We start from the raw sequence: 25,806 nt of genomic DNA, 5'->3' as shown, positions 1-25,806 counted from the left end.
AGATGGCTCAAAGGTTGAGTGTGCTTGTTTGCAAAGCCTGCAGGCCTGAGTTCAATTTCCAAGCTGCCCGTGTTAATCAGATTACATCTGGCATTCGTTTGTAACAGCAAGAGGCCCCAACACATATGTGCACATATGTACACACAGAGAGAGAGAGATAAATAGAAACATTTAAAAAACAATCAGGATTTTAAACATCTGTGGGCAAAACATCATATAAAGTCATACCTGCCATTTTCTTTAGGAGAAGGGAGCATATTAACTAACACTCCACGGTGCTTGGCATGTGTGACACACACAAAGATACTCACCTTCATGCACTTCCTGCAGAAGTCTTAGTTTACAAGATGGAGACTACAGAGTGAATTCCAGGTCAGCCTGGGCTAGAGTGAGACCCTACCTCAAAAAAAGAAAACCTCATGCTTTATTATATGTGGTTATGATAATTATCTCAGTAATACTTCACTTTTACAACCAGTTATTCATACTTAAGCTGAAATTAGAATCCTAAACAGCACTTGACATGTTTCCCTTTTAAGGCTCTTCAGCCCAAAGTTATGCTGGAGTTACAGGCCACCATTAGCCAGTTTAATAAATCACATTGATCCAATTAGGCAGATAAGTCTCCAATACCTATTTCATGGTCTGAGTTACAGCCATAGACCATATATATCTCTTACCAAATTTTATGGACTTTCATATAACCACTTAATAATGTGTAACTAACTTCTGAACAGTAATCAATCCACAAATGCCCTGGTTTTCATTATGTGTTTGGCTCCAGGTTCTCATTCATCCTTCACAAAAGCCGCTCATTGAAGCTCGGGGAGGCTCGTCTTTATTGTTGATCTAGCCTTTCCTTGACATCCAGCCACAGTGCGCAGAGGACCCTTGCAGTACCTCTTCCCTGTCCTTGCCTGTGGATGGGCTACCGTACAGGGCATTGGCCACCTACACTGTCACTACCTGATAAGCCACAGCCATTCCAACATGAACCATTGCTGCTGCTCTCCTGCTTCTCTGTGGCTTGCGGGTGTCCCGTAGTGGTTTCCATCTCTCGGTGCAGGGCGCGCAGGGGAGAATGGGCCTTTCCATGTGAGCACAGTGAATGGGGGCCAGTCTGTTTAATTGATCTTGGCACCTATAGGCCTTCTGCTGGGGACTGGATTTACAGAATGCCAGGATGACCCTAACAATGTAGAAACTTGCTGAAAGAGACTGGAAACTACTTTCTAGCCTGTTTGAATACTGGTTTAATGGTAATAGAACTTTTAACTATGTGGTGTTTATTAGTCTCAAAATGCCCAACTTATTTTAGACAGGCTTCTGCTAGTATGAGAGCAAATTAAAGCAGTTTGCCATCAGTTCTGTTGAGTTCCCCTCATTGCCTAGTCACAAGTAGCAGCCGTGCCCTCAGCAGTGGGCAAATCTGTGCCAAGTGTAATTACTTCAAATACAATTCCATTTATTCATAGGGAAGACTGTTGCTCCCCATGAGAACTTAGTTGAGGGAAGAAAAGGCATATAGATTTATGTTAATCACCTGCCCCATGCTGGAGGTTTGATTTGAGCAAGAGCACAGCTTTTTAATCCCTTTCTCAAAAACACGTGAGCAGCCCTCTTTTGATGGCTCCTTAGCACTTCTGGAACTTTCCCGTTACATCAGCAGCCACTAACTCTCAGGTGGAACGTATCCTAAAGCTTGGTTTTTAGGTTAGCTGTTTGGAAGTAGATACCACTTACTTTTCTCTGTAATTATGGTGGTGATGTCCTCCCAGAATAATAGTAGCAGCTAGCATTGTGTTGGCAGCTCAAGCCTTGTCTGTTTTTATGATAGTTGGAAATGGTGGGAAATGGTGGAGAAGCCGCCCTTTGTCAGGGTTAAGCAGCCGCCCAAACTTCTTCACAAGGAAGTGGAACCCAAGATTTGGACATGCGTGTTTTAAATTAGATGGTGAATCCATTGAGGGCTTTTTTGTTGTTGTTTTTGTTTGTTTTCTTAAGGTACAGTCTTGCAATGTCATAGGTACTGAGCTATTCCAAATGCTTGCTTGCTGTAAGTCCTTATTCATACACCCAAAAGTCAAGGATGTATATTTTTATTTACCCTTGAACCACTTGTCCTTTTAGCACTGCCAGATACATAGTAAGTACTGAAAGTTATTATTAAATACAAGTAAATTGCACAATATACTAGTCACCTGTTAATAACCAATTCACTAGAATGTTTGTTTCTTGGAATATCTTTAGTTCTGAATACATAAACCATGTGGCTACTCCCTTCTCCCCCACCAGAAAACAGAGCGAGTGAATGGATAGATGAATGAGCGAGTGAATGGATAGATGAATGGGTGTTCTAGTTCACCAAGGAATTTGCTGTGAGCATGCAGAAGTTCTGGTTCGCGCTGCTCTCTCCTGTGGACAAATCCATCCAAGCACACTCAGCGGACAGAGGGATGGTAGAGCTGCTTCTGTATGAAAGGACATCATCATTTTATTGTTGGTATCACTTCAACCAATTAATTTCCTTTGGGTTTTTTTCTTTTTGTTTTTGTTTTGTTTTTTGTCTGTTTGAGGTAGGATCTTGCCCTAACCCAGGCTGACCTGGAATTCACTGTGTACTCTCAGGGTGACCTTGAACTCAGTGATCCTCTCACTCACCTCTGCCTCATGAGTGCCGGGATTAAAGACATGTGCCACAATGCCTGACATGGTTTTTGACCATCATAATAAATGGCTAAAAAAGTACATAGTAATTACTCTAGACCCTAACCAACTTTTGTCTTGAGACTACATCAGGAAATCCATTCTCAATTTGATTGGTTGCTGCTACAGCGTTTGTTGCCCTGGCACTCTGGCCTTGATCTCCATGGACCCACTCTCTCCACACGAACACCCTGGCTGACACAGGGCACTGAGAAACAGAGCCTGCCCTCATGGCCTCAGAAGGAAACGGGTCTGAGCAGCCTGTGGTGTGTCCAGGCCCTGGAAAGACTGTAGTAATGTAACCAGATGTGGTGTGTGCCGACTTGGATCATACAGATTAGAAATGACTGGTGACCCATGTAACTTCACATTGGTAATTGTGAAAATGTGCTGTCAAGTGCTGTGAGAAAACTGACGATGACATTCTTTCATAAGGCTGAGATACGGGGGCAGAGATACTAGGTGGTAAAGGACACAAAATGGTAGGGCTGCAGGACCAGCGTGCATGGAGAGCCTGCAGAAAGAGCTTGGCTGCTTTGAGGCCCTGAAGGGAACCAGTGTGGGAAAGGGTACTGGGGAGAGTTGAGGGCAGGGTGACATCTTTTCAGAGCCAGTAGGCCATAATCAGTAATGTTTGTTGTATTCTAAGAGAAGCCTGAAGGGTCCGGGTGATAATCTGGAAATTGTAAGAGTAGATTTGTCATTTGGAAGGGTCACTAGTTGTCCTTTACTGACGAGTTGCAGTAAAGGTGAAGGTGGGGGACTGAGGGAGCCAGGAGACCAGTGAGGAGACTTGTGAAATGCTGCAGCATGTGGTGTGGCAGCTCGGACTAGGAGGAGTGACTGTGGAGATGGAGAAAAGTGGGCCCATTCCAGATCCGTGTTAGACTATCAGTGAGAGTGAGGGGGTGATAGATTGGATATCCATAATGTGAAAGGAGGAGGTATCAAATCAAACTGATTTTGAGGGCCCACTTACTGTGGTGAGGAAGAAACACACATGGAGGCAGAGTTGGAAGTTGAGAACTGTGGAACTGTAAATCTGCAGTGTACCTGAAACCCTTAGTCTGAATAGCAGGAAGCTGCCCTATGCCGGGATTTGGCAGAGACACGGATGGGAAGCCGCCAGCACACGCACCCCATGCGAAGCCCTGAGAACGGCCTAGGTCCCTGTGGAGAGTCCGCAGAGACCTCCAGGCCCGCGGGCCTGAGGACTGAATTTGAAGAGGTCAGAGCAGCGAGTGCATGCTATGGAAACCAAGCAACTCTTCGAGAAAGGTGTCACTTACTGAAACAAGGCTTTGCTTATCAGTCCTAGATGGTGTCTACTTAACATCTCTGGATTTGTACATCTCAAAGTCTGACTTTAACGGGAGCCGTTTCATTGAACGTCGCAGGGAAACCACTTTGATGTGGGTGGGATGGAGTGGCTGAAAGTGGAGGCTGCTACTGTAAGGGGAGAATTGTGAGAGCTGTGTTTTTAGCAGTGTGGAATCTACAAGTGATGGTCTAGCTTTAAATTTAGCAAAATTAAATACAAAGTAAAATTTAAATCATATCTTTTTGTTGCATACATCACATTTTAGCCATATATGACTGCAGCTGCCATGGGTAGCATGGATTGAGACATCTCCACCCTCCATCACTGCAAAAGCTTCTGCCCGAGCATGCTCTACTGTGCTGGGAAGATAACCTGTTACAAAAAGAGGATGAAATCACCAGCAGAGAACAGTCTCACTAGAATCCCAGTAGGCAGGGGCAGGAGGGGTGCAAATTGGATCCACCTGCAGGAAAGGACTCTGAAAGATCCCCTTCCTTGGGAATAACAAGAAAAGGACAAGCTGGATGTAGGTCCAGACTTTACAATGGAAAGAGGAGGATGTTGTCCTGTGTCTTCTGTTTTTCTGAATGGAATAATATTCCAAGTCACTTGCCAGGAGTGAAAGGAGAAGGCCAGGCTGAGGTCTCAGAGGAGGCTGGCCATAGCATGAATAATCTCAGCAAGGGAGGACAGTGAGTACGGCACTGACGAGCCGAGCGTTGTAAGTAAGGAGTCGTGTCCACCATAACTTTTTGTAGTGAGGCCATTTGTCCCAGCTTTGTGTGCTTGCTTTTTCCTCCAAAAACAGCCAACTGGAAAGCTGTATTAAGGGACATACGTAGATTGGGCTGTGTGTAATGGCATAGATTAATACTGCCGAATTGGAACCCTTAGGGAGATGTAAAACTAATGGAGCTCAGCATGGCAAATCTAGTCCCAACACAAATTGAGAAGTGCATTGTTTGGTCCTGTGAAATACATCATTAGGCCTCTGCATGGAAATCACTGAGATTCACCTCTGAAAGCTGCAAGTCTGTAGCTGCTCTTGACCATTTGGCAAATATATGTAGTAGATTGTTGTTTTCTAGACTTTGTAGTTCATCTTGTACATTTGGACACTCAACAGCAGCATAAATGTTAAATTTTGCTTCTTAAATTTTGCCTGGTTCTCTGAAAAATGCTTAAATCTATTTATGTCACACATGGGGATGAGATTATATGATACAGTAGAATTTAATGCCTTCTTATAACATCAATGCTGAATCTTTTAAGTTAACCAGGGAAAAAAAGATAAACATTAGTTGTTTTTTTATTACCAAGTTACTGTGTGACCGTCCCGGAAAGCATATGTGATGCAATGTGCTTATGCATTTGTCTAAAAGTTTCACATTTGTAGTGACAAAATGTTCTGAAAGTAAATTTTATTACCATTTTTATATTTAATTTGTGCTGCATTTAGGGAAATATTAGCAACTACTTGACTTCAGAATGTACTGCCAAAAATTATTCATGTTGCCATGTGTGATTCTTTGCAATTAGTGGTAGAGATGAAATATTATTACTCTTTCACCTTCTAAGTTCCCCTTCAGTTTCCTTAAACATATCCATTTCTCTTCTCAGACCCAGGAACATTGGAGAAGTGCAAGGTTAATATTTATAATGCTGCAAGTTTCAAGGATGCAAGGCACTTGGCATAAAATTGTTATTATTTTAGTTCCTTTATTTGAAGCCTCAATGTCCAGCCTTTAAATGAATTTAGTTCCTCTGGAAACTTATCACTGCTGTAGATCGTGTCCTTATTCATAAGGAAGAAAAATCAATAAAAAAATAATTTCATGATTTTGTGGTGTGGCTTGGGCAGTGGACATTAGGAATGTGTGTAGCTGAGCTGTATGCTCTGGCTGCTATACTGGTTCCTATTAAATTGTGTCTGAAAACAACCCTACAAATGTCTCCATCTGTATGCTTTACCTGGAGACCCGGATAGGTAAAGAGGGAAGGAGTGGGACCTTGCGGGGCTAAGGACGTGAAACACTTTGCATGTAAAATGAGCTTATGGAGGTTTGAAGGATGGAGAGAACCCTGGTTGACTCCTGGGCAAGGTTGGCATTTTGCAGACTGTACATTGAGCAGAATCCTGTGGGTGAGCAAAAAAATGAGGCAGTTGAGAGCATTGAGACTGGAGGATATGGTAGTCCTAGGCGACATGGTAGCTTTGCCTAAGGTGATAATGAGAAACTGGGGGAGGGAAAAGCATTTCAAAGGAAAAACTAATCTCAATAGCTTTGTAAATACAAAGTACTAAACAACAACAAAAAACGTCAAAGTGGAGGCAGAAGAGATGGTTCAGTGGTTAAAGGTGCTTGCTTGCAAAGCCTGCCTATCCAGGTTCCATTCCCCAGCACCCGTGGATTTTTTTGTTTGTTTGTTTGCAGTGACAGGAGGTCCTGGCATACTCATTCTTTTTTCCTCCCCCTCTATCTTTCTCTTTCTCAAATAAATATTCTTTTTTTTAAAAAAGCAACAAAGTTCATTGTAAAGTGATGAGCTAACAGGTTTGCTACTGTGACAGAGGGAGGAAGGCTGAGGCGCAGCTCAGTGGTAGAGTGCCTGCTTAGCCCAACACTAGCAAGGGAAATCTTGTTTGGATAAGAGAGTGGAAATAGTACATTAAACATGTCTAGCTGATGTTTGGCATAGAAATCTTACAATAGAAGGGCAATCTAAGAGGATCTTCAGGTCTTGCCCTGGCTTAAGCAGGTGAGGTTACTATCTAGGTACTATGGAAGAACTCAAGTTCAATAAACCTAAGCTCTGACAGCTCCTGCCTGAGGAAGACAGACTAAACATGCAATCCAATCACACATCTTGACTGCAGAACCCAAGAAAAGATATTTCACCAGGAACTGTGGAAGGGGAATTGGGATGCTAGAACTTTGGGGATTATTTGGAGGTAAGAGAGTAGAGGAAATGAGGAAGCAACAAAAGAGGCAGAGACCAACTTAGAAGGATTCATGGGTGACAAAGCGTTGACTCCAGGCTTTCCCTGCAAATGCCTGACCCAGGACTTAACGAACTTGGCTGTTTCTGGGTCTTTTTTTTCTTATAAAGTTGCTCAGATTTTAAATTGAAAGGTCTTGCAGTGGACTTGTGCTGAAGGTTAATGTATATGGGAGACATCACACATTATTTTCCAGTTTACGTTTATGTCTGGCCATAGTGTTTGCATGTATAATTTCATGCCCAGTGTTTTGGGGCTAAATTTTCACTTGTCTGTTGAGTGCCACAAAACCCATGGCAGTGGCCTTCCTGTTGGAAATGTGGGTGCCTCTGCCTCTAGGGAGAAAAGTGGGTTCCAAAGGCATAGAAAATGTGTGTAAATAATAAGTCAGTGCCATTTGGGAAAAAAAATATTTCCTGATAAGCAATACATGCACATGATAGAAATTTTAAATATAATCTACAAAAGTGTATCTTTCCTTACTCTGGCCATCTCTCCATCTTCTCTCCTTGGAAGCATCTGCTACTTCCAATTCTGCACTTTTTTCAGATACATTTTATGCATATATCAGCATATAGATGTTACATGATTCTAAATTGAACTTGTGTCCTTATGAGCTTATGCAGACTAGGTAATCTTCACTGACCGACATGCATGTGTGCTCCTAGTTTTCAAATGCATTTCATGCCAGAATTTCTCCACTTAAGCAACCATTAACTGTGGTTTTCCTCCCTGTTTTCCACCAAGAACTCAGACTGGAACTGCTGGACACTGTGCAAGTCACTCAATGCCCAGACATGCCCTGCTGTACACGCAGACACGTGCAAGTCAGTCAGTGCGCAGACGTGCCCTGCTGTAGATGCAAACACTGTGCAAGTCAGTCAGTGCGCAGACGTGCCCTGCTCTAGACGCGTTTACCTTATCTGTAGAAGTGTCTGACGGTGGCCGTGGTGTCCCCATGCTCACCGCAGGGCGCAGCTTTGCAGGGCAGCAGACCCCTGCGGCTTGCGAGACACGTCTGCTGCTCTGTGCCCAGCTCCAGCTCTTGTCAGGAACCCTTTTCTTACACATGGGCTTTCTCTCAAAGTGCCTGACAAGTGACTCCTTTAGCCTCTGAAGTTCCCCACCAGCTGACTGTTTCCTTCTACTTGTCCCCTCATCTCACCAGCCATGGTTTTTAATATTTTTGGCAGCTATGGACTTCACTCCTCCACCTACTTTATCTGTACATACCACGCCCTCACTCCTCTACCACACCTGTCTGTACACACCACACCCCTTCATACTTTTTAAAATTTTGTATTATTTATTGATTTTTTTATATATAAACGTTGTATTCAGGGCTGGAGAGATGGCTTAGCAGTTAAGGTCCTTGCCTGCAGAGCCTAAGGACCCATGTTTGACTCCCCAGATCTCACATAAGAACAAGGTGACGCATGTGTATTGTCACACATGCACACAAGGTTAAATTGGAGTGGCTGAAAGCCCTTGCACTCTAATTCTCTTTGACTCTCTCTGCAAACACACACACACACACACACACACACACACACACACACACACACGTTGTACTCTGACGCCCTTGCCCTTGCCTAGTGTTGCTGAGGGTCTTCTTGGGGTGTGTGTGCAGGTACTGGTATTCATTGTGGGGACCAAGAGTCCTCAGTCATTCTGGGTGAGGGGATGCCTCAAACTATTCCCTCCCACCCTGAGGCATTTATAATCTTACTGCCCCCTCTCTGGCACTATTCCCTTTGGCAAGATAGGGATCTAACTTAGTGTGGCTTCTCTGTAGAACATGGTGTTGCCCTGGAACTGAGAGCAGCATTTGTGCCACCATTTCCTCTGCAATGACTTCTGGGCCTGGGCAGGCGAGGTGGAGGTGACCCATGTCATGGTAGACAGTTGGCTCTCTCTTCTTAATGTACTGATCTGGTTCTCCCCAGTTTTCTCCATCTGTAAGATAGAACAGATCCTCCAACCAAATTCGCTGCTTCTTTTTTTTAATATGTGTGTTTGTTTGAGAGAGAGAGAGAGAATGGGTGCACCAGGGCCTCTTGCCATTACAAACAAGCTGCCGATATCACTTTGCACATCTGGCTTCATGAGGATACTGGGGAATTGAACCCAGGCCATCAGGCTTTGCAAGCAAGAGCCTTTAACCACTGGGCCATCTCCCCAGCTGTGCACTTCTTTTTTCAAAAATGAATTTTAATATTTTTACTTATTAAGAGAGATTATGTGCACACCAGGGCCTCCTGCCACTGCAAACGAGCTCTTAGACACACATGCGCCACCTTGTGCATCAGACTTTACATGGGCACTGAGGAATCCAACCCAGGCTTGGTAGTCTTTACAACTGGGCAAACACCTGTAACTGCTAAACCAGCTCCCCACTCCTGTACTTTTTGTCTCTTATTTTGGTTTGAGATAGCCTAGGCTGGCTTCAGACTTACTAAGTAAATCAGGCTGACCTGGAACTCCTGATCCTCCTGCCTTTGCCTGCCAGGTGCTAGAATTATAGGTGGGCACCACCATACCCAGCCTTGTCTTTCTTTAAAGACTTAAAAACTCCCCCCCTTTTTTTTATACAATCTTCCCAAATTTCGGAGCACACTTTTATTGTTCAGTCAACTATATAGCAGTTTCTTCCTCTCCTTACAAAGTGTATCCTTGCTTTTAAGTGTTTGACTTTTTAATAGATGTGTAAATTTCCATGAGGTATTTAAGTCCATTAGTGATGCCCCTGGCTACAGCTCCTACTTCCCCATCTTCTTTCACTCCTTCCCTGCCTTCACTTGTCTGTCTGGAATGCCTGCCTAGCGCACCTCTCTGCTAGCCCTTCCAGTTCCTTCAGACCCTACAGAAATGCTGCCACCATCTTAGGTGAGGCTTTCTCCTGCCCTTTCAGACTTCACCACTGCCAGATGCACCATGGGAAGACTGCTTGGTGGCGCTGGCTAGTGGCCCTCCCTTATCTCCCGCATGCCTGCTGTATGTGAAGGACACTTGACCGACCGGCCCGCCATGACCTCCATGGCTCTGCTGCCAGTGCTCTGTCACTTTCCCACCATCTGCTTCCTGTTGTCATCACCCTGAGCTGCCGTTTTCTCTCCAGCTTGCTAGGGACCACATTCCACGGCTCTTTCTCAGGCTCATTCTCTTTTGGCTATCTTCATCGTAGAACTTGGATCTCCCCAGACTCTTGATGCTGGGTTCTTCCCACCTTCAAGTTGCCAACTGTTCCGTGCTCCTCGCTCGTCACTCCCATCGCAGGCCGTTTGCTAAGGCTCAGCTGTCCCTCCTGCCTTCTGTCCTCGCACTTCCCTGGTGTCTTACAGGGGACTGCTGATGTGTGGTTGGAGCACTGCCTTCTGGCTGAGCTCCTGACGCACACTTCTGATCTGTGGCCCAAGGCAGTTCTTCATTCAGTGTGGCCCAGGGAAGCCAGAACTTTGGATATGCCTGCCTTAGATCATGAGAGCTGGGAGATCATTTCTATCTGGACTTCCTTGTAGACTTGAGCACCCTCATTCTTTAAATCCCCAAAACCTAAGCCATGTGCCAGGCTCCTAGCCCTCCTCCTCCATCTCCCTGTCCTATTCTTGTTCTCCAGAGCCTCCATCCATTCCCTTCAGCAGTCTACTCTCTGTTCCATGGGCCACCCAGTCATTTCCACCCATATGATTCACTCACGTTGGATCGGCCTAATACAATACTTTAATAGTTTCACTCCTTTGTGTAGAAAGGTCACGGCCTAGCATGCCTGAGGAACAGAGGCTTAGCATGCAGTCTCTGTTGGAAGACTGTTCATGTGCCCAGCACCTTCGGTCTTACCACTGCCTGCCTCTTCTTCCTACTCTTTGCCACCCTAAGTCCTCAAAAACACGTCTTCTCTTTCAGATACTCCCAGCCTACTCCACCTAGAAGCAAGCAGTGTGACTGCTTATCCTCTCTCCCTGCTGCTTAGGTTGCCTTGTGTTTTGTTTGACCTTGACAAGTATGTGTCTCTCCTCCAGTAATAGTAAACATCTTGGAAGGGTGAATTTCATATTCCCAACTCCTTTGCTTCTGTAGTTTCATTACTGCCCCCAGGCAGTAGCCACAACTGTGCTGGCTATGTGGCATGCCCATGTCATGGGCACCTCCCTCTTCCAGTGGCAAGATCTAAGCATTTTCCTCTCTAACGAGTCAAAACACAGGGAAAGGAGACAGAAGACTCAACTCTGCCCTCTTCCCAACTATTGCTTCCTCTGCTCTTCATTGTCTGCACTCTCTGACACTTAAAAGCGCAAGTCAGTCTGGAGGTTTGGTTTTGTTTTTTGCCTTTACTTGTCGCTACAATATGTACATTTGCAGTTTTCTTTCAATTAAGGGAACCCAACATATTCCTTCCAGTATGTAGATCTTCTAAATTATAGTGGATGACAATACCATCTAAATAATATAACACATTCTTAAATTTTGGTCTTATCCTAATTTTTTTTTAGGATGTATCACAGTCCTCAGAGAGATAATGTGACAGGTTTTATGTATTTATTTACTTTTTGGTTTTTTGAGGTAGGGTCTCACTCGAGCCCAGGCTGACCTAGAATTCGCTATGTAGTCTCAGGGTGGCCTTGAACTCACAGTGATCCTACCTCTGCTTCCTGAGTGCTGGGATTAAAGGCGTGTGCCACCACGCCTGGCTCTAAAGTACTCTCTTAAACTCAATCATAACAGGGAAGAGGGTATTAGAATGTAGTTTTTATGCATGGGCAACCCAAATCTGTGGAGAATAAAAACTTCATCCCAAAGGTAATCCTTGAAAAAATTATAAAGCAACTAAAAATAGAAGCTTAGCTAGCCTAAGTGTGTGTAACCATATGTGTGTGGAATGCTGCTTCCATGCTGCCCACCAGGAAGGTTCTACCATAGACCCCATTGGTGAGGGTGACTCAGCCGAGCATATGAAGTAGATACTTTCTCCAGAGAAGGAAATATAATCTATCTAAGTTTATCTCTGACAGTTTTCTTAGATGGTCTTAGGTTCATTAAAGTATTCTTTGTTGGAAAACCCTGGCAGGTTGTCAGGACTCTGGCCCTTCCCTAACTACCTGTTACTATCCCCAGTTCTCCCTCTTCGAATCTGATGACCTTCTTTAGGAAGAGTGGGGGCCTGAGGGAGTAGTGACCCTTGGAGCAGAGGTGATTAAAGTTGTCTTTGAAAGCAAGCACCTAGTGCTTTCTGGTCCCCAGCCTGGGACTTTCATTCTCTTCCTTCCCACGTCATCCCTGGTGACTTGGTTGGTGCGCTCAGCCAGTCCCTGATTCCCTCCAGATGAACCAGGTGGCCCATGACTTCTCTTTCCCCTCCAGGGTTTTCGTCTAACTCTAGTGCATCATTCTGCTTCCCAAGATCCCTCTAGCTTCCTCATCTTGTCTTAGTTCCTATCGCCTTTCTGCCGCAAAATCTGGGCAGTGACCCAAGACTGAATATCTCCTTTGTGTGGTGATATCACTGTAGATCAGTAGATTGGCTACTGAAGGCACTCCTGCCAGGGAAGACAGTGTAGGCTGAAGAGTACTGTTGGCACCCATCGAAAATTACCACCAGAGCCTCCTTGCCAAGAATCAGCAACTGGGATGCCTTGACATTGTCATTGTTGCTGAGTATGGCTTTGGTCTCTGCTTATTTCCCTGCGGAGTCTCTAGTTGACTCAGAACTGACTGGTAAGTTCCCACTGAGCACAGCCTCCCTCACCTCCGCAGGCCAAGCCTGGGTGAACCCATGTCACGAATACACACTGACCTTTTCTCTGAGGGAAAGCAATAGACTTGAGAATGCCTACAGTGACAAGGCTATGAATGTATTCATAATGCAAGGTCAGAATCTAAATATACTAATCACCCTGCTGCCTCAAAAGTTATTCTTACAGCCAGTACTCTTCCTATTTGCCAGTTTCATCCTGTCTTGAATACTGTTTAGTTACATCCCAGACCAGACCTGTTACCTAATTAAATAGTTACTTTATACAAAGTATGCTTTTCCTTAATAATAATATAAACACAGCTTCTCTTGGCCATGAAGCAAGGATATTCTCTTACTGAAATATTCAAATAGTAACAATTTGTTGTATAAGATTACTTGTTCTCATTCGTGCATTGATATGGTCTCTGAGATGTAAATGTTATGTGTATCCCTGAACATGTCCTCTTGGGGGGGTCATGTGAAAGAATAAAGGAAATATATTTCCACACTTCAATTCTTCAAGCCAGGGATCATTGCTATGAAGTGATTTTGTTCTCTTCCTCCTGTGAGCAAGGCAGAAGTCACATTTCCTGTCTCGTGGGCAGTGTTGTGTTTTTACTACTGCAGTATTACCTGCTAATGGTAACATGGTAGTCATTGTCAAGAAAAAGGGAACAGAAGACGCTCTGGATGAGGCTCCCCACCCTCTGCACTGCAATCCACCGGAGTGGCTGTGGGATTTAATCTGATGAGAACAATTTGGGAACTTGATTAAACATCTCCTGATTGCTTAGCTGTTCTGAACAGGTATGATCTGGAAGTTGATTTCTGGTCCTTCCAGATTGAGTTAATGTTGACATCAATTATGTTTTATCCCCAAACTACCTAATTATTGCCTTTTATTCCAGGTGTCTTAAAGAATTTTTTTATCTCCCAGTTAGAGAGGTAGTGAAAACTCCTATGTGCGTAGCCTAAATGTGAGTCAAGAATATTGTGATGTGATAAAAACTGAAAATTAACCTTCTAATTGTTCTATTTGTCTCACCCCAGATGCCTGGCTTCAGTCTTTTCACCTGAATGAATAATATGTTACTTGTCAAAGGCACTGTAATAATCTGGGAATTAATTTCTTACATTAGGTTGGCTTTTGGTCCCCTGATTTTAGGAGATTATTTACAAAACAAAAGAGTAAGGGCCCTCATTGTTTGGAGGCTCCTGCCTCCCTTTTTCTCAGTCCATTCTCCAGTGAGACTGAGCGCTCACCAGTTCCTTACTGAGGCTGGGTGAGCCTAGGCTTCCTGGCCCCATTCAGGTTCTGGGGTTAGCAAGAGGGCTCTCTGGAGTTCAACGCCGCTTTCTCCAAGGTCCCATAGCATCTGTTTGTCCACCTGGCATTGGGTACACGCTGCTTCTTCAGTTTGCCCTCCCTGCCTCCATCAGTTTAATAGACCCAGTGTATTGATAAGGAAATCAAGACACAAGACATTACAAGTTTGGACTGTTTTTTTGCTCACATTCTGGTGAGTTACTATTTAAGCAGACACCTAGGGGATATAAGACTGGCCGGCACAAGAACGTCATGTCTGGGGCAGAGGACTAGAGGTCCAGGCGTTAGGATTTTTACTAAGGTCGCTAAAATATAGAGCAGACCGCCATTGCTCTCCCCCGACACCCCACGATTTTACAGCTCACTTACCCCCCACAAGTGCAGAGCCAGATTACAGAATTGTGATTCTGACAGTTTTCCCAGAGTCAGCAGATTAAAATTAAAATGTTAAAGTACCTTGAGCTTGATGCTTCTCTTTCTAGCTTTGGGTTAATAGGATAGAATTCTATATAGTCAGCTCTTAGCCCTCTTTATCCTTTGGGGATTAGTTCCAGTATCCCTCACGCGACCCCCCCCCCACAGCCATATCCTCAGATGCTCAAGTCTCTGATGTAAACCAGCTTAGTATCTACTCCCATATATTTTTAAATCACCACTTGATTGCTTATAATACCAAATGTCAATGGTATGTAAATGCTTATTAGACCGTGATATTCAGGTAAAAGTCTATGTGTTCAGTGCAGATGGTTTTTTGTTTGTTTCTTTGTGGGGTTTTTTTTTTTTTTTTTCCAGCCAGGTGTCACTCTGTAGCCCAGGCCAGCCTCCGGTGTGTGGCAGTTCTTTCTGGGATGACAGGTGTGGGCCTCTGCACCTAGCCGTCTATACTAGATAGACAGATGCAGATGTGAAGGGCTGGCCTTCTGTTGCCCGGGTAGCCCGAGCTCTTCCTGTTACAGCTTGAAGGCTGACTAAGTTGGGTGAGTGGTGCGCACTCACTGTGGGTGGTGGTTGGCTGTCAGCTTACTGGTTCCTCGCACTAAGTGGTGCGCCACGCGTGCCTGAAGTCAGCGTCTCTTTTCTCATGCCAGCAGAGGCTCTTGGCTGTTTCTGTGCTGTGGTAATAACTGACGCTGCAGTGAATGTCATCGTGTTAGTAATAGCTGTCTAAGGCTGGGTGAGTCTAAATGATGAGTATTTGAGTTTTAAGAACTTAAAAAATGTTGCAAAAACAAACGGAAACAAAAAATCAGGTACCTGTTAAGAGTTATTTGGCCTTTAAAGCCTAATCGTGAAAATTTGATTATAGTTCAAATGAGATACCATTGATGAAATTGTTAGCTGTTATTAAGAATGTTAGAAAATCCTGAAAATGAGTAAGTGAAAATGTACTAGAAGATAATACATTTTAGGTGCTTTCTTTGTGCTGCATTTTATAATAGTTTAAATATAAATGATACAAGAAAGACATGAATTATTACATAATTTTAAATATTGGCCGGGCAACTTGGTGGCTTTAGTTTTGCATTTTGTAAGAAAAGCAGAACTAGTGGCTCCTGGGCTTCCAATTATGAATGGGTTGGTGCAAAATAAAATAAGAAGTTTGGATTGTGCCTTAAGAACGAGATTTAAAGATTTGATACCACACTGTGTTGTGTGCTTGTATGCAGTGTGTTAAGTAGGGTTTTATGAAACTGCCCAGTCTCTAGAAGGTACATTGTTGGGTCCTGTTAGAAAGCAGAATGTTCCTTTTAGCATCAACCATGCTCATTAACCCCTTCCTCTGGGTCTCCCTCCCTCTCTCTCGTACTTCGTCACACTGTCCGTAGCACTCTCCCAGGGTACTTACTGGTCCAGATTCAGGGAAAGGATCCCCTTTGTGTGCTCGCACCCATAGTGAGCAATTTCTGAGCTCCCTAGAGCTTGTGAGTTGTAGCTGCTGATTGTCCCTACATGCTTGCTAAAAGTTAGCAGCATATTCTCCTCTGAAGTTACTTTGTTATATGTGCCATTTGTGTTAGCAGAACTAAAAAAGTGGGTAGATAGTTTCCTTGAACTGTAAAGCTCTGACACATGTCGAAAATGATTCAAAAAGATGGAAGCAAGAGAGGCATCAGTGAGACTCCAGATCGCCGTCACCCCCACGGCCCAGCGGCCCAGCATCTGGGTGTGAGTGCTGCTTCAGTCAGCTTCCGCGTGCCCAGTGTCTTCGTTTCCCTTGGACCAGTGAGTTAACCTTTGAGAAAGTCTCCTAAGGAAATCTTGAGAAAGGGTCGCGAAATGGTAATGTAGGGCCGTCACCAGGTGGCTTAAGCATTGGGAAATTAGAAACCATCTAAATCTATTCCTTTTTGTCTTTTTCCAAAGTATCTACAGTTGGGCTTGTCAATGTAATAAGGAAAATGCTTGAGTAGATTTTAGATGCCTTTTAAAATTAACATTAATCATTAAGTTTTTAAAATCTAGGTGACAACAGGTGCCCACCTAAGTGCTTCCTTTTCTTTTGTTGTTTGGTCGTATCTTTGGGACTCTGGTTCTGCCTTGATAATGAGTGCCACTATAGGCAGGAGGGGAGGGTCATGCTGGCAGCTGACTTGGGGAAATGAGGCCGGTTGGTGGAGGATAGGGGCTGACATTAAAGAGTAAAGAGAGAATAAAAGCCGGGCATGGTGGTGCACACCTTTAGTCCCAGCAGAGGTAGGAGGATCACTGTGAGTTCGAGGCCCCCCTGATACATAGAGAATTCCAGGTCAGACTGACTCAGAGCAAGACCCTACCTCAAAAAACAAAAAACAAAAAAAAAAAAAAAAAGAATGAAAGAGATGTATGTGGAATAGTCCCCAATGATTTCCACTATCACAAAGCTGGATTTATTTTATTTTATTTTATTTTATTTTATTTTATTTTATTTTATTTTATTTTATTTTATTTGCTCAACTTGTTTTTGGATAATTGCTTTGTCTTCCTCATAGTTGTTCTCCCAATCCACATTTCATCTTGCTCTTTTCTTGTCATCAAGTCCTGCTTACAACAGTGAGATTACATTGTTGAAATGTCCTTTGCAACTTAGATTTGATTGTCCGGTTTAAATATCTTGGAATTCTGCCTTTTGCTATTTTTGCCTAATAGTGGCTTTTTCCATCAGCAGGAATGAAAGCAGTCAATAAAAGTCAATTGCTGACTCTTGATTATTCAGAGGGCTTACCATAATGCATATTGGAAATGTCTTTGAAAACCTTTTCCTGAATGGAAGGTGCCGTGGCTTGTGCTTGATGGTCTTCCAGCGTTAGTCAGTAATCTCATTGAGCATTTTCCCAGAGTGAAAACAGTGCATTAGGGCAGCGTAACAAGCGCTGCAGATCAATACGGAGGCCGAGCCGCGCCATTACAGACGAATCCAAGAAAAATGGGCCAGTCTCATGCAGGAACCAGGGGACGATTATGCTGATTTCCACTGTTCTTCCCCTCTCAGCCATCTAGTCATCAATACTGCCTGAAGTGCATACAAAAAGGATTTCTGAGGATGGCTGCACACCCACACATCCCAAACAGACTACCAGACAGGAAATCAAGGGCTCTTGGAAGCAAGTCGTGATATTGATTTGTGGTGATAAAAGTATATTTTGACACACTTCAAATCATAAATAACTCATGGAGTTTAACTTGCATTACTAATAGCTCCGCTCAAGGTGTGTGTTTATGTTTATAAAGTACATTGTCTTTGTTGAAGCACGTATAGCATTCATATGGAGTGGACTTAGTCCAAAGAGTCTTTTTGTTGTTCCTTCTGTGGAGACAAGGTCTCGTGTAGTCCCAAGCATGACCTCGAACTTCTGCTCCACCTGCGTCCACTTCCCAAGTGCTGGGATGACAAGTGTGTCACCAGACCCAGTTGAAGTGGTTGCTAAGGATGGAACCAAAGGCTTTGTGTACGACAGACAAGCACCAACTGAGCTACATCCCCAGCCTCACGATCAGTCTTTTTAATAGAAAAATACATGCGCACCCTCCTCTCTTGGTATGTAGTGTGTGGTTGCTAACTCTGAACAGTCTTTGCCTGGGCATTACTGGACAAAGGCCATGGGCGTGGTCAGGGTTCATCTGGTCTTCCCCACACCACCTTCCCTCTGTCCCTCAGTCTGAGGTACGTGCTGGAAGCACTGCCAGTTGTCAGCACCAGGCCAGATGGAGTTCAGCTCTCCTGTGAGTTAACTAAGGCTCACTAGCCATGAATTTGCTGTACTAGGCTGGCCTGGTGTTTGATTGTATTTTACTCAGTATTTATCCAGATACAAGTCTTACTACTCACTTGGTCAGTGATATATCTGTACCTGGGCTTCTGGAAGCAGAAGTAACTCCTTATAAATGCTGGTGTTCTTGGTGTGGGATTAGGGAAGCCTTGGTCTAGAAAAATGTATCTCAGAGAACCTTGAAATCTTAAAAAGAATGAAAACTACTGGGATTGGTTTTAAATTCTCTTCTTGAGTATTTGACAAAGCAGGAAGGTAATGAATGAAAAGGTAAAAGAAGTGTTATGAAAATTTGTGGGATTTTTTTTTTTTTTCCTGTATGTGTACTTTCCTTCAAGAGTAGTGGGAAGTAAATTCCCCGGACATTAACATGGTTTGCTACATAGTTTTACTACAGCAAAATATTTTTAGTTCAGTGTGTTAGATAAAAGTAATGGGGAGAAAAATCATCACCCAGGGGTTTCCATGTTGATGGGAAGTATTCCCTCCTTCTTCTATGTGAAGGTATTTTTAAAGAATGTATTAAACTTAAAATAATGCTAATATTAAGATTATGTGGAAATTTAAATTTCAGAGACAACTGCTAAGACCAGAAGCATTTTGTGCTAAACTAATTTAAAAAAAAATTCCTGGATTACAAGTGATTATTTTATATGATCTATTTTCTCTATGTGTGGTTAGTCCTTATAAGAATGATTTGGTTTTGTTTGTGTAACTCATTTGCCTTATTATTTTCAAGTGTGCATTATAAGCTTTATGGAAACATTTACATTTTGGCATAATATATCCACTGAGGGCAATCTAACAAAATCTGATATTTGTAGATATAATTGCAAGATTTTAAGCCAGGCAATTTAAAAATGTTCTCTTCCAGCCCTTTTTATTCATTCAGCCTGTTTCCACATCTAATAGCCAAGTCACAAAGAAAATAAGACAGTCCTTGGAATTTGCACTCTAGGAATTACAGGCTCTAGACTGCACTAGATTGTCGTATCGGCAATGTCATGGTCATAGTGAGAAGTTAACATAGGATCAGCTTGTCACTGTATAGGGACTGATAGCCCTTTTGGGGAGTTAGCAAAAGTTGCTGGGCGTGGTGGTACATGCCTTTAATTCCAGTACTCGGGAGGCAGAGGTAGGAGGATCACCTTGAGTTCAAGGCCAGCCTGAGACTCCAGAGTGAATTTTAGGTCAGCCTGGACTACAGTGAGACCCTATCTCCAAAAAAAAAATGTTGTTACACAGGTTACACTTTAGCTACAAATTGAAAGATGAGTAAGGTGAGCCAGGAGCCTGAACATGAGGCAAACGCTGGCCTTGCATTTTATTTAAGAAGCATTAGACAAAGAACCCTCTGGACGACGTGGAGGCAGGTAGCTAACTAAATACTTTGGAATTCCTGTAATGGTGTAGAATATGGAAAGGGACCAGACCGCAAGGGCCAGATCTCTGTGTCCAGCTGGATGTGGGCATGGGAAGTGAGGGCTAGCAGGTTTCTGACCTGGCATTCTGGGCTGCAGCATGCTGATGCCTTTCATAGGACTTGGGCTTAGATGTTTTATATATCCTTTAACGTTGGCCTTTACTCCAATTGCGATGCTTTATCTCACTGGCCCCTGTTTCTGTTTTCAGGAGATTTCAGTATCATCCGGTCTGTGCGGATCTGCAGGCCAAAATCCTCCAGTGTTACCGCCAGAACACCCACCAGACCCTCAGCTGCTCTGCTCTGGCCAGCCAGTACATGCACTGCGTCAACCATGCCAAGCAGGTGGGTATGTGAGCTGGGCTAGGCCAGCACCTGAAGACTAGAGAGCCCAGCATGGGGCCGGGATGGGGCAGTAAGGATTTCTGAAATCAGGTGGGTTAGACAATAACCTCCACCCAGTTCATTGTCAAAAGAGCCTAGATTCTAATCCCGGCTACTCAGGAAGCGGAGACAGGAGGATCACAAGTTCTAGGTGGGCTACAGAGTGAATTCAAGGCCAGCCTCGGCAACTTAAGACCCTGTGTCAAAATAGAAAGTAAGAGGGCTAGAGGGGTGTGTTTAGGAAAAAAAGAAAAGAAAGCTAGGTTATCTGAATTAAACTTTTTTATTTTCCCTGAACCTTTTTTCTAGTGATTGTATCTTCAAAGTGATTGCCCCACATTCCCAGGTCATTGTTCAAAGCTAGCAAAGAGAAGTCTATAAACTAAGGGGCCAGGCACATGAGGAGCTTAAGCAGTAGGTGGTCTTGCAAAAGAGCCTGGGTAGAGGAGAGGGAGAGAGAGAGATGGGTTCACTCACTAGTCACTCCACCATTTGGTAGAGGTCATTCAGCTCATTGAGTTAAGCAGGGAAAGGAAGACTGAAATCAGATTGGGACAGAATTTCTCTTGCTTTCATATACTTCTCTTGACCCTTCACATCAAAATAATATGATGTTCGCAGGATTTGTATTTTCTCTAATTCATGTACTTTAGAAAGTTAATGATAACCCTGAAGCAAATTAACAATTCTGACAGGTCACATAATTGCCTTTCATCTAACTGCTTTAACAGCTTGATGCAGGTGGTTCTGAGAGACACCAGTTGTCTGAAGCCTTGTTTCTTCCTGCAGATGAGCACCCTAGAGTTGACCTTCTCCCCCAACTGATTCTACTGTTTTGAGTTACACAGCATGCCTTTCTGCAGTCCAGTTTATTCCAGTTATAATAATACCACTTAGTATAAATTTCTAATACTCCATAAATATCTAAAGGGGGCTTACTATTGTCTGAATAGCTGGAAAATAACAGTAACACCGTGTCAGGAAAATATAATCAAGATGAAAAGCCTGTGTTGTCTTCAAAAGCCTGGTGGCTTGCTTGTGTGTATGTCTTGCTTGCAGTAGCACTTGCATAACTCTGAGTATATGCCAGGGATTCTTTCCTTTAAAGGTCTCTGCTAGAGGTAAAAATGTTCATGTTAAGTTAGTCCATGTTATTTGTCAAAAACAGCCTCTGATATGCTCTTAACAAGCCCTCAGACTTCAATATTAATGCCACCCAGGCACTTAGAACTTGAATGTTGACTCATGAATTTTTCTAACCTGATCATAGTGCTTCATGGAGGTAAGGTTCAGTGGTCACCAGAAAGGAGTGTGACAGAGTGCCTGCCTCCAGGCGGGTGTCTGACATGGTGCCTTGTCCACGCTGTGATTTATACTATGAAGTGGCTACACCAAAAGGCTTGGGAGTACTGACTCCATCCTGCCTGGTCCAAGTTGTATTGAGTCACACTTGGCCCTGTGACATCAATGGCACGTGTTGATAGGATACAGTCAGCATGTAACAAGGTCAAACATTCCACATGGCATTGTAGACCAGGAGAATCTGGCAGATCTGAGTTTGTGTCCAAAGCCTGTCTTTTAACTAGCTCTGTGACCTTGAGCTTCGATTTTTTTTTTTTTTTTCTTCACCTGAGTTGTGTTGCGTAGCCGACAGCTTCAGGTTCGCTGAGATGAACTTCCAGACCAGGCACAGTTACGGAGGAAGGGATTTATTGAAGCTTACAGACTCAGGGGAAGTTCCATAATGGCAGAAGAAGCTGGCCTGCCTTCACAGGTCCAGAGAGAGAAGTACAAGCCTAAAGGTCAAAAGCCACAGCACACTTCTGGAACTCCAGCTAGGCACACTTTGCATATCTAATCTACCCAGTGACATTGTCTAAGCCAGGTGGCTGCAGATGCAAACTACAAACAAACAACTGAATATATTGGGGGCCATCTATTCTATTCAAACCACCACATGTTGATTCTTTGATGGTTTCATTTGTAAAATGTATTCAGTACATCTTACTGTTTTCAAAAATCCTAAACCATTTCCCCAAATCACTAAGTTATTACTAGTAATTCCAGAAGAGACTCACCTTCCTCCTGATTCCTCAGTCTACCATATTTCTCAGAATTTTTTTTCAAAGAGTTATTTCATGTTACTTTATATATTTGAGAGAGAGAGAGAAAGAGAGAATGGGCACTCCAGGGCCTCTAGTCACTGCATACTAACTCCGAATGCATGTGTCACCCTGTGCATCTGGCTTACGTGGGCACTGGGTGAATCGAACCCAGGTACTTAAGCTTGGCAGGCAAGCGCGTTATTGGCTAAGCCATCTCTCTAGCCCTTGTTCGGTATTATTTGCAGTTTATATTTGAAGTGTCTGCTGTTTACCCAGCTCTTCTGTTCAGCTACTAAGAAGCGATAGTGTCAGTAATGCTGAGTATATAAATGTTTTATCAAAGATGGGCAGCACTGAAATGGGCGTGAACCATGAAACACCACCACCTTTCATTTCTGCAGGACTTGGGATTTCAAGGTCATTTCACATCCACTCTCTTACTTGTTATTTTTGACAACCTGAGGTGTAAATAGAAATGGTTATCTTTCTATCCTTTTACAGTTGAGAGCATTGAAACCCAGGAAAATCATGATGGTGAATCTAACAACTAGACCAGGATACACCCTGCCATGAAAACAAACAAAACTCTAAGATAAATGACATGGCATTTATTTCTTGAGCAATGTGTGTATGAAGGGTCATACGCCGTCCTTGAATACAGAATCAGGCAGCGAGGGAAATGAGAGCAAGCAGGTAGAGCGAAGGGAAATCTACTGAAGTGGTAATGGAGGCCACAGGTCACAAACAGAGGGCTGAGATGAAGAGTGACCATGATCAAAGGGAGCTCAGCCAAGATGGCCAAAGGGAGCCACTGTCTCTGTGTCACGAGCAGTTACTTTTGCAGATACTAAAGCACCCTTTTGCTGTCTGTGAAGATAGTCTAACCTCATGACCCCAGTTCTGGCCCCTGTCAGAAGAGAGTTTGTCAGCGCACGTGGTCCTCGCTGCCAGTCATAGTCATTCCTGGTGGGTCCACTCCTCCTCTTGTTCTTCGTTAGATCAGAGAACGTACTGGACATACAGCGTGACAGCTTCATATTAGGTTATGTTGTCCATCTTCAATGTCATGGAAGAATTTCCCCTGCGGAATGATTTTTCAATAGCCAACTCCACTCTGCTCTTAAATGACTCCTAAGATTGGGCTTTCACGGGTCCCCAGGGCACTGTTCTAAAGACTAATGATTTTACTAGTAGGAGAACTTCCGGATATTCTTCGGGCTGGCCTTTCCTTCCTTCTTATTCATCCACTCACTCACATCAGACATTAGCTGTTCTTAAACAATTCCTCACAGGTTGACAGGAGGTGTTTAGACTGTTATTGTCGGTGTACTAAGTTATGTATTCTTCATGAGGGTAAAGAGATATATAATGGCTTTAATTGTTATTTCTAAGTTGTAAAAGCTACTGACTAGCTGTATGAAAGATTGCATTTAAAATAGGGAGTGTCAGTTGACCTAAACTTATGGAAGTCTTTCTTACCATAACTTTCTAAGCTCCCCAAAATTGAATTCCTTCTTGCCATTACAGTGTGGTTCCCATTCAGTCTCTACACTTGCTTTATGCCGGACCTCAAAAGAGCAGGGAAAGGATGGGAAGCCAGTAGGGAATAGCATCCATCAACTAGTGAACCAAAATGTGCCCAGCCTTGTTGTGAAAGGGCAGTGAGGGCTGCCTCTACTCCCCATGGTACCCCAGTGCCTGGCATTAGTAGAATTGGAGGCAGGAATTCAAAGCACTGTGGCTTGTCCCCAGTTCTCTTACTGTGGACAGAAAGACACCGAAACTAGGTGGAATTTCATGGACCAGTCTGTGTCCTCCTGAGAGGAGGGCTTGGGAGGAAGGGTGTTGTTACCAGCCTTACCCAGCCATGGTGCCAGCGCTTCCACTGCTGTGGTGACTTCAGAGTGTGGGGCTCTGTTCTGCCTGAGCTGGCTCTGCATTCACGGGTGAGGGCAAGAGCAGACATGCGCTCAAGAGGCATCGTCGGCTTCCGGAGGATGGTTAGCACCTGCAGTCGGCTGCTGCCTGGCCCCCTTAGCAACAGGACTTGTCCTCCTCGAGTTCACTGTCCTGACAGCCCTGGGATAGTCAAGGTAGCCTCGAGAAGAGGGAGGGACAGAAACCGATGCAGTGTCTCCAGAGTCAGTGAAGTGAAAAACAGCTATCCCTGTCCGACCAGTAAACTCCATTAGAAAAAGAAGTGCAGGATGCCTTAGTCAGCCTTAAGCCCCTGTTGGATGTGATGCCTCTTATACTATGAGGAAAAGGCCATGAGACACAAAGGGCTTTGAAGATAGAACAGGAAGCCAGAATAAGAAGAACTAAGGACCAGGAGGAGATGCCCAAAGGTCAAAGGGCAGTGTGGGACCTAAAGTCCAATGATAGGGAAGTTAAGGATCCATAAACCATGTGAACGTGTAAATCAATAAGGAGGCAGTGGACTGGTAGCCAGGCAGGCAGCCTTGCTCAAGGAAGGCAAGCCCACCCTCCCCCCCCCCCAAGACCTGTGCTTCTTGCTGACCTGCTGCAGAGCTCAGACCGTAGACTGACCCCAAGGAAGTTTGTGTGGGGTGGCAGTCCTGACAGAAAAGGCTAGACCTCCATGTGAGGCTACACTCCCTGAGGCTTACACACACCATCCTCTCATGTCTAAGACACGGGACTTTCCAGTTTGGGTTAATTCCAGAATAGAGACCTCCAGATCACAAGGCATGTGGGGAAATTTGCCAAGGCAAAATTTCTGTCAGCATATTTTATTTCCCTATAATGAAAGGAAAGAAGGCAGGGAGAGAGGGAGGGAAGGAAGGAAAAAGGAGACAGCTGAAAACGGTAGCTGCCACTGCTTAGACAAGCTTGTTGGGCTGAGTACATGACTCAGCAGTTAAAGGTGCTTGTAAAGCCTTCCAGCCCTGGATTGAATTCCCACAAAGTGGCACAAGTGTCATGAGACCATAGTGTACCCTTTCTCCTCCCATCCTCTCCCCCCTCCCTGGCCGCTTGCAAATAAATAAATACAAGAAGATGAAGAAGAAGAAGCAATCAAGGTTCTTGAAAGAAAAACTGAGCAGGCTATATTTTATGACTGTTTTCGGGTGAATTCTGCATGATGTGTAGTAGACCAGACCGTGGGAGCTAGAAGGCTGTAGCTCTCTTCACCCTTGGACAGTTAGCCTCCAGAGTGGAAGTGACGGAAGCCAGCAGGACTTGCCTGTGATGCCTGTGGACATGGTGCACAAAGTGTGCTGAAATGCACGCCTCCACCGCCCCTAGGGGTTCTGAACTGGAAGCTTGGAAGTGGGGCCTGGGTGCCCAGTTCCTGCAGAGGTTGTTTCCTTCTTTGGGAAGGTTGGCTGCTGTCACTGGCCACCTGGCAGCAATGCAATCAGACTGACCCGAGGAGTGCATTCAGGCAGAGCCTCCAAGTAACTGGGAAGCTGGCTTGGGAAAGGCAAAGGTTACTGCAAATAAGTCCTCGCTCAGAGCCAGGGAAGGAGCGCTGTGACACTGTGTCCCAGCGGTGACCAGACCCTCCCTATCCCCAGACACCCAGCTGCTCGTTGG

At 44.2% G+C, this 25,806-nt stretch overlaps 1 protein-coding gene across 4 annotated transcripts in view; it reads left to right on the top strand.

Annotated features, from left to right (window-relative positions):
* Positions 1–25,806, top strand: part of Chchd3 (coiled-coil-helix-coiled-coil-helix domain containing 3) — a 290,084-nt gene that overhangs the window by 259,257 nt on the left and 5,021 nt on the right. For all 4 annotated transcript variants that reach the window (XM_045161122.1, XM_045161120.1, XM_045161121.1 and 1 more), the window contains one exon: positions 19,966–20,101. In XM_045161122.1, coding sequence (XP_045017057.1) covers positions 19,966–20,101 — 136 coding nt within the window. The remainder of the gene's footprint in view (positions 1–19,965; positions 20,102–25,806) is intronic.

The sequence above is a fragment of the Jaculus jaculus genome, chromosome 10 (assembly GCF_020740685.1).
Source record: "Jaculus jaculus isolate mJacJac1 chromosome 10, mJacJac1.mat.Y.cur, whole genome shotgun sequence".
NCBI lineage: Eukaryota > Metazoa > Chordata > Mammalia > Rodentia > Dipodidae > Jaculus > Jaculus jaculus.
The sequence above is the reverse complement of the archived record's forward strand: the minus strand, read 5'-3'. Positions and strand labels throughout refer to the sequence as shown.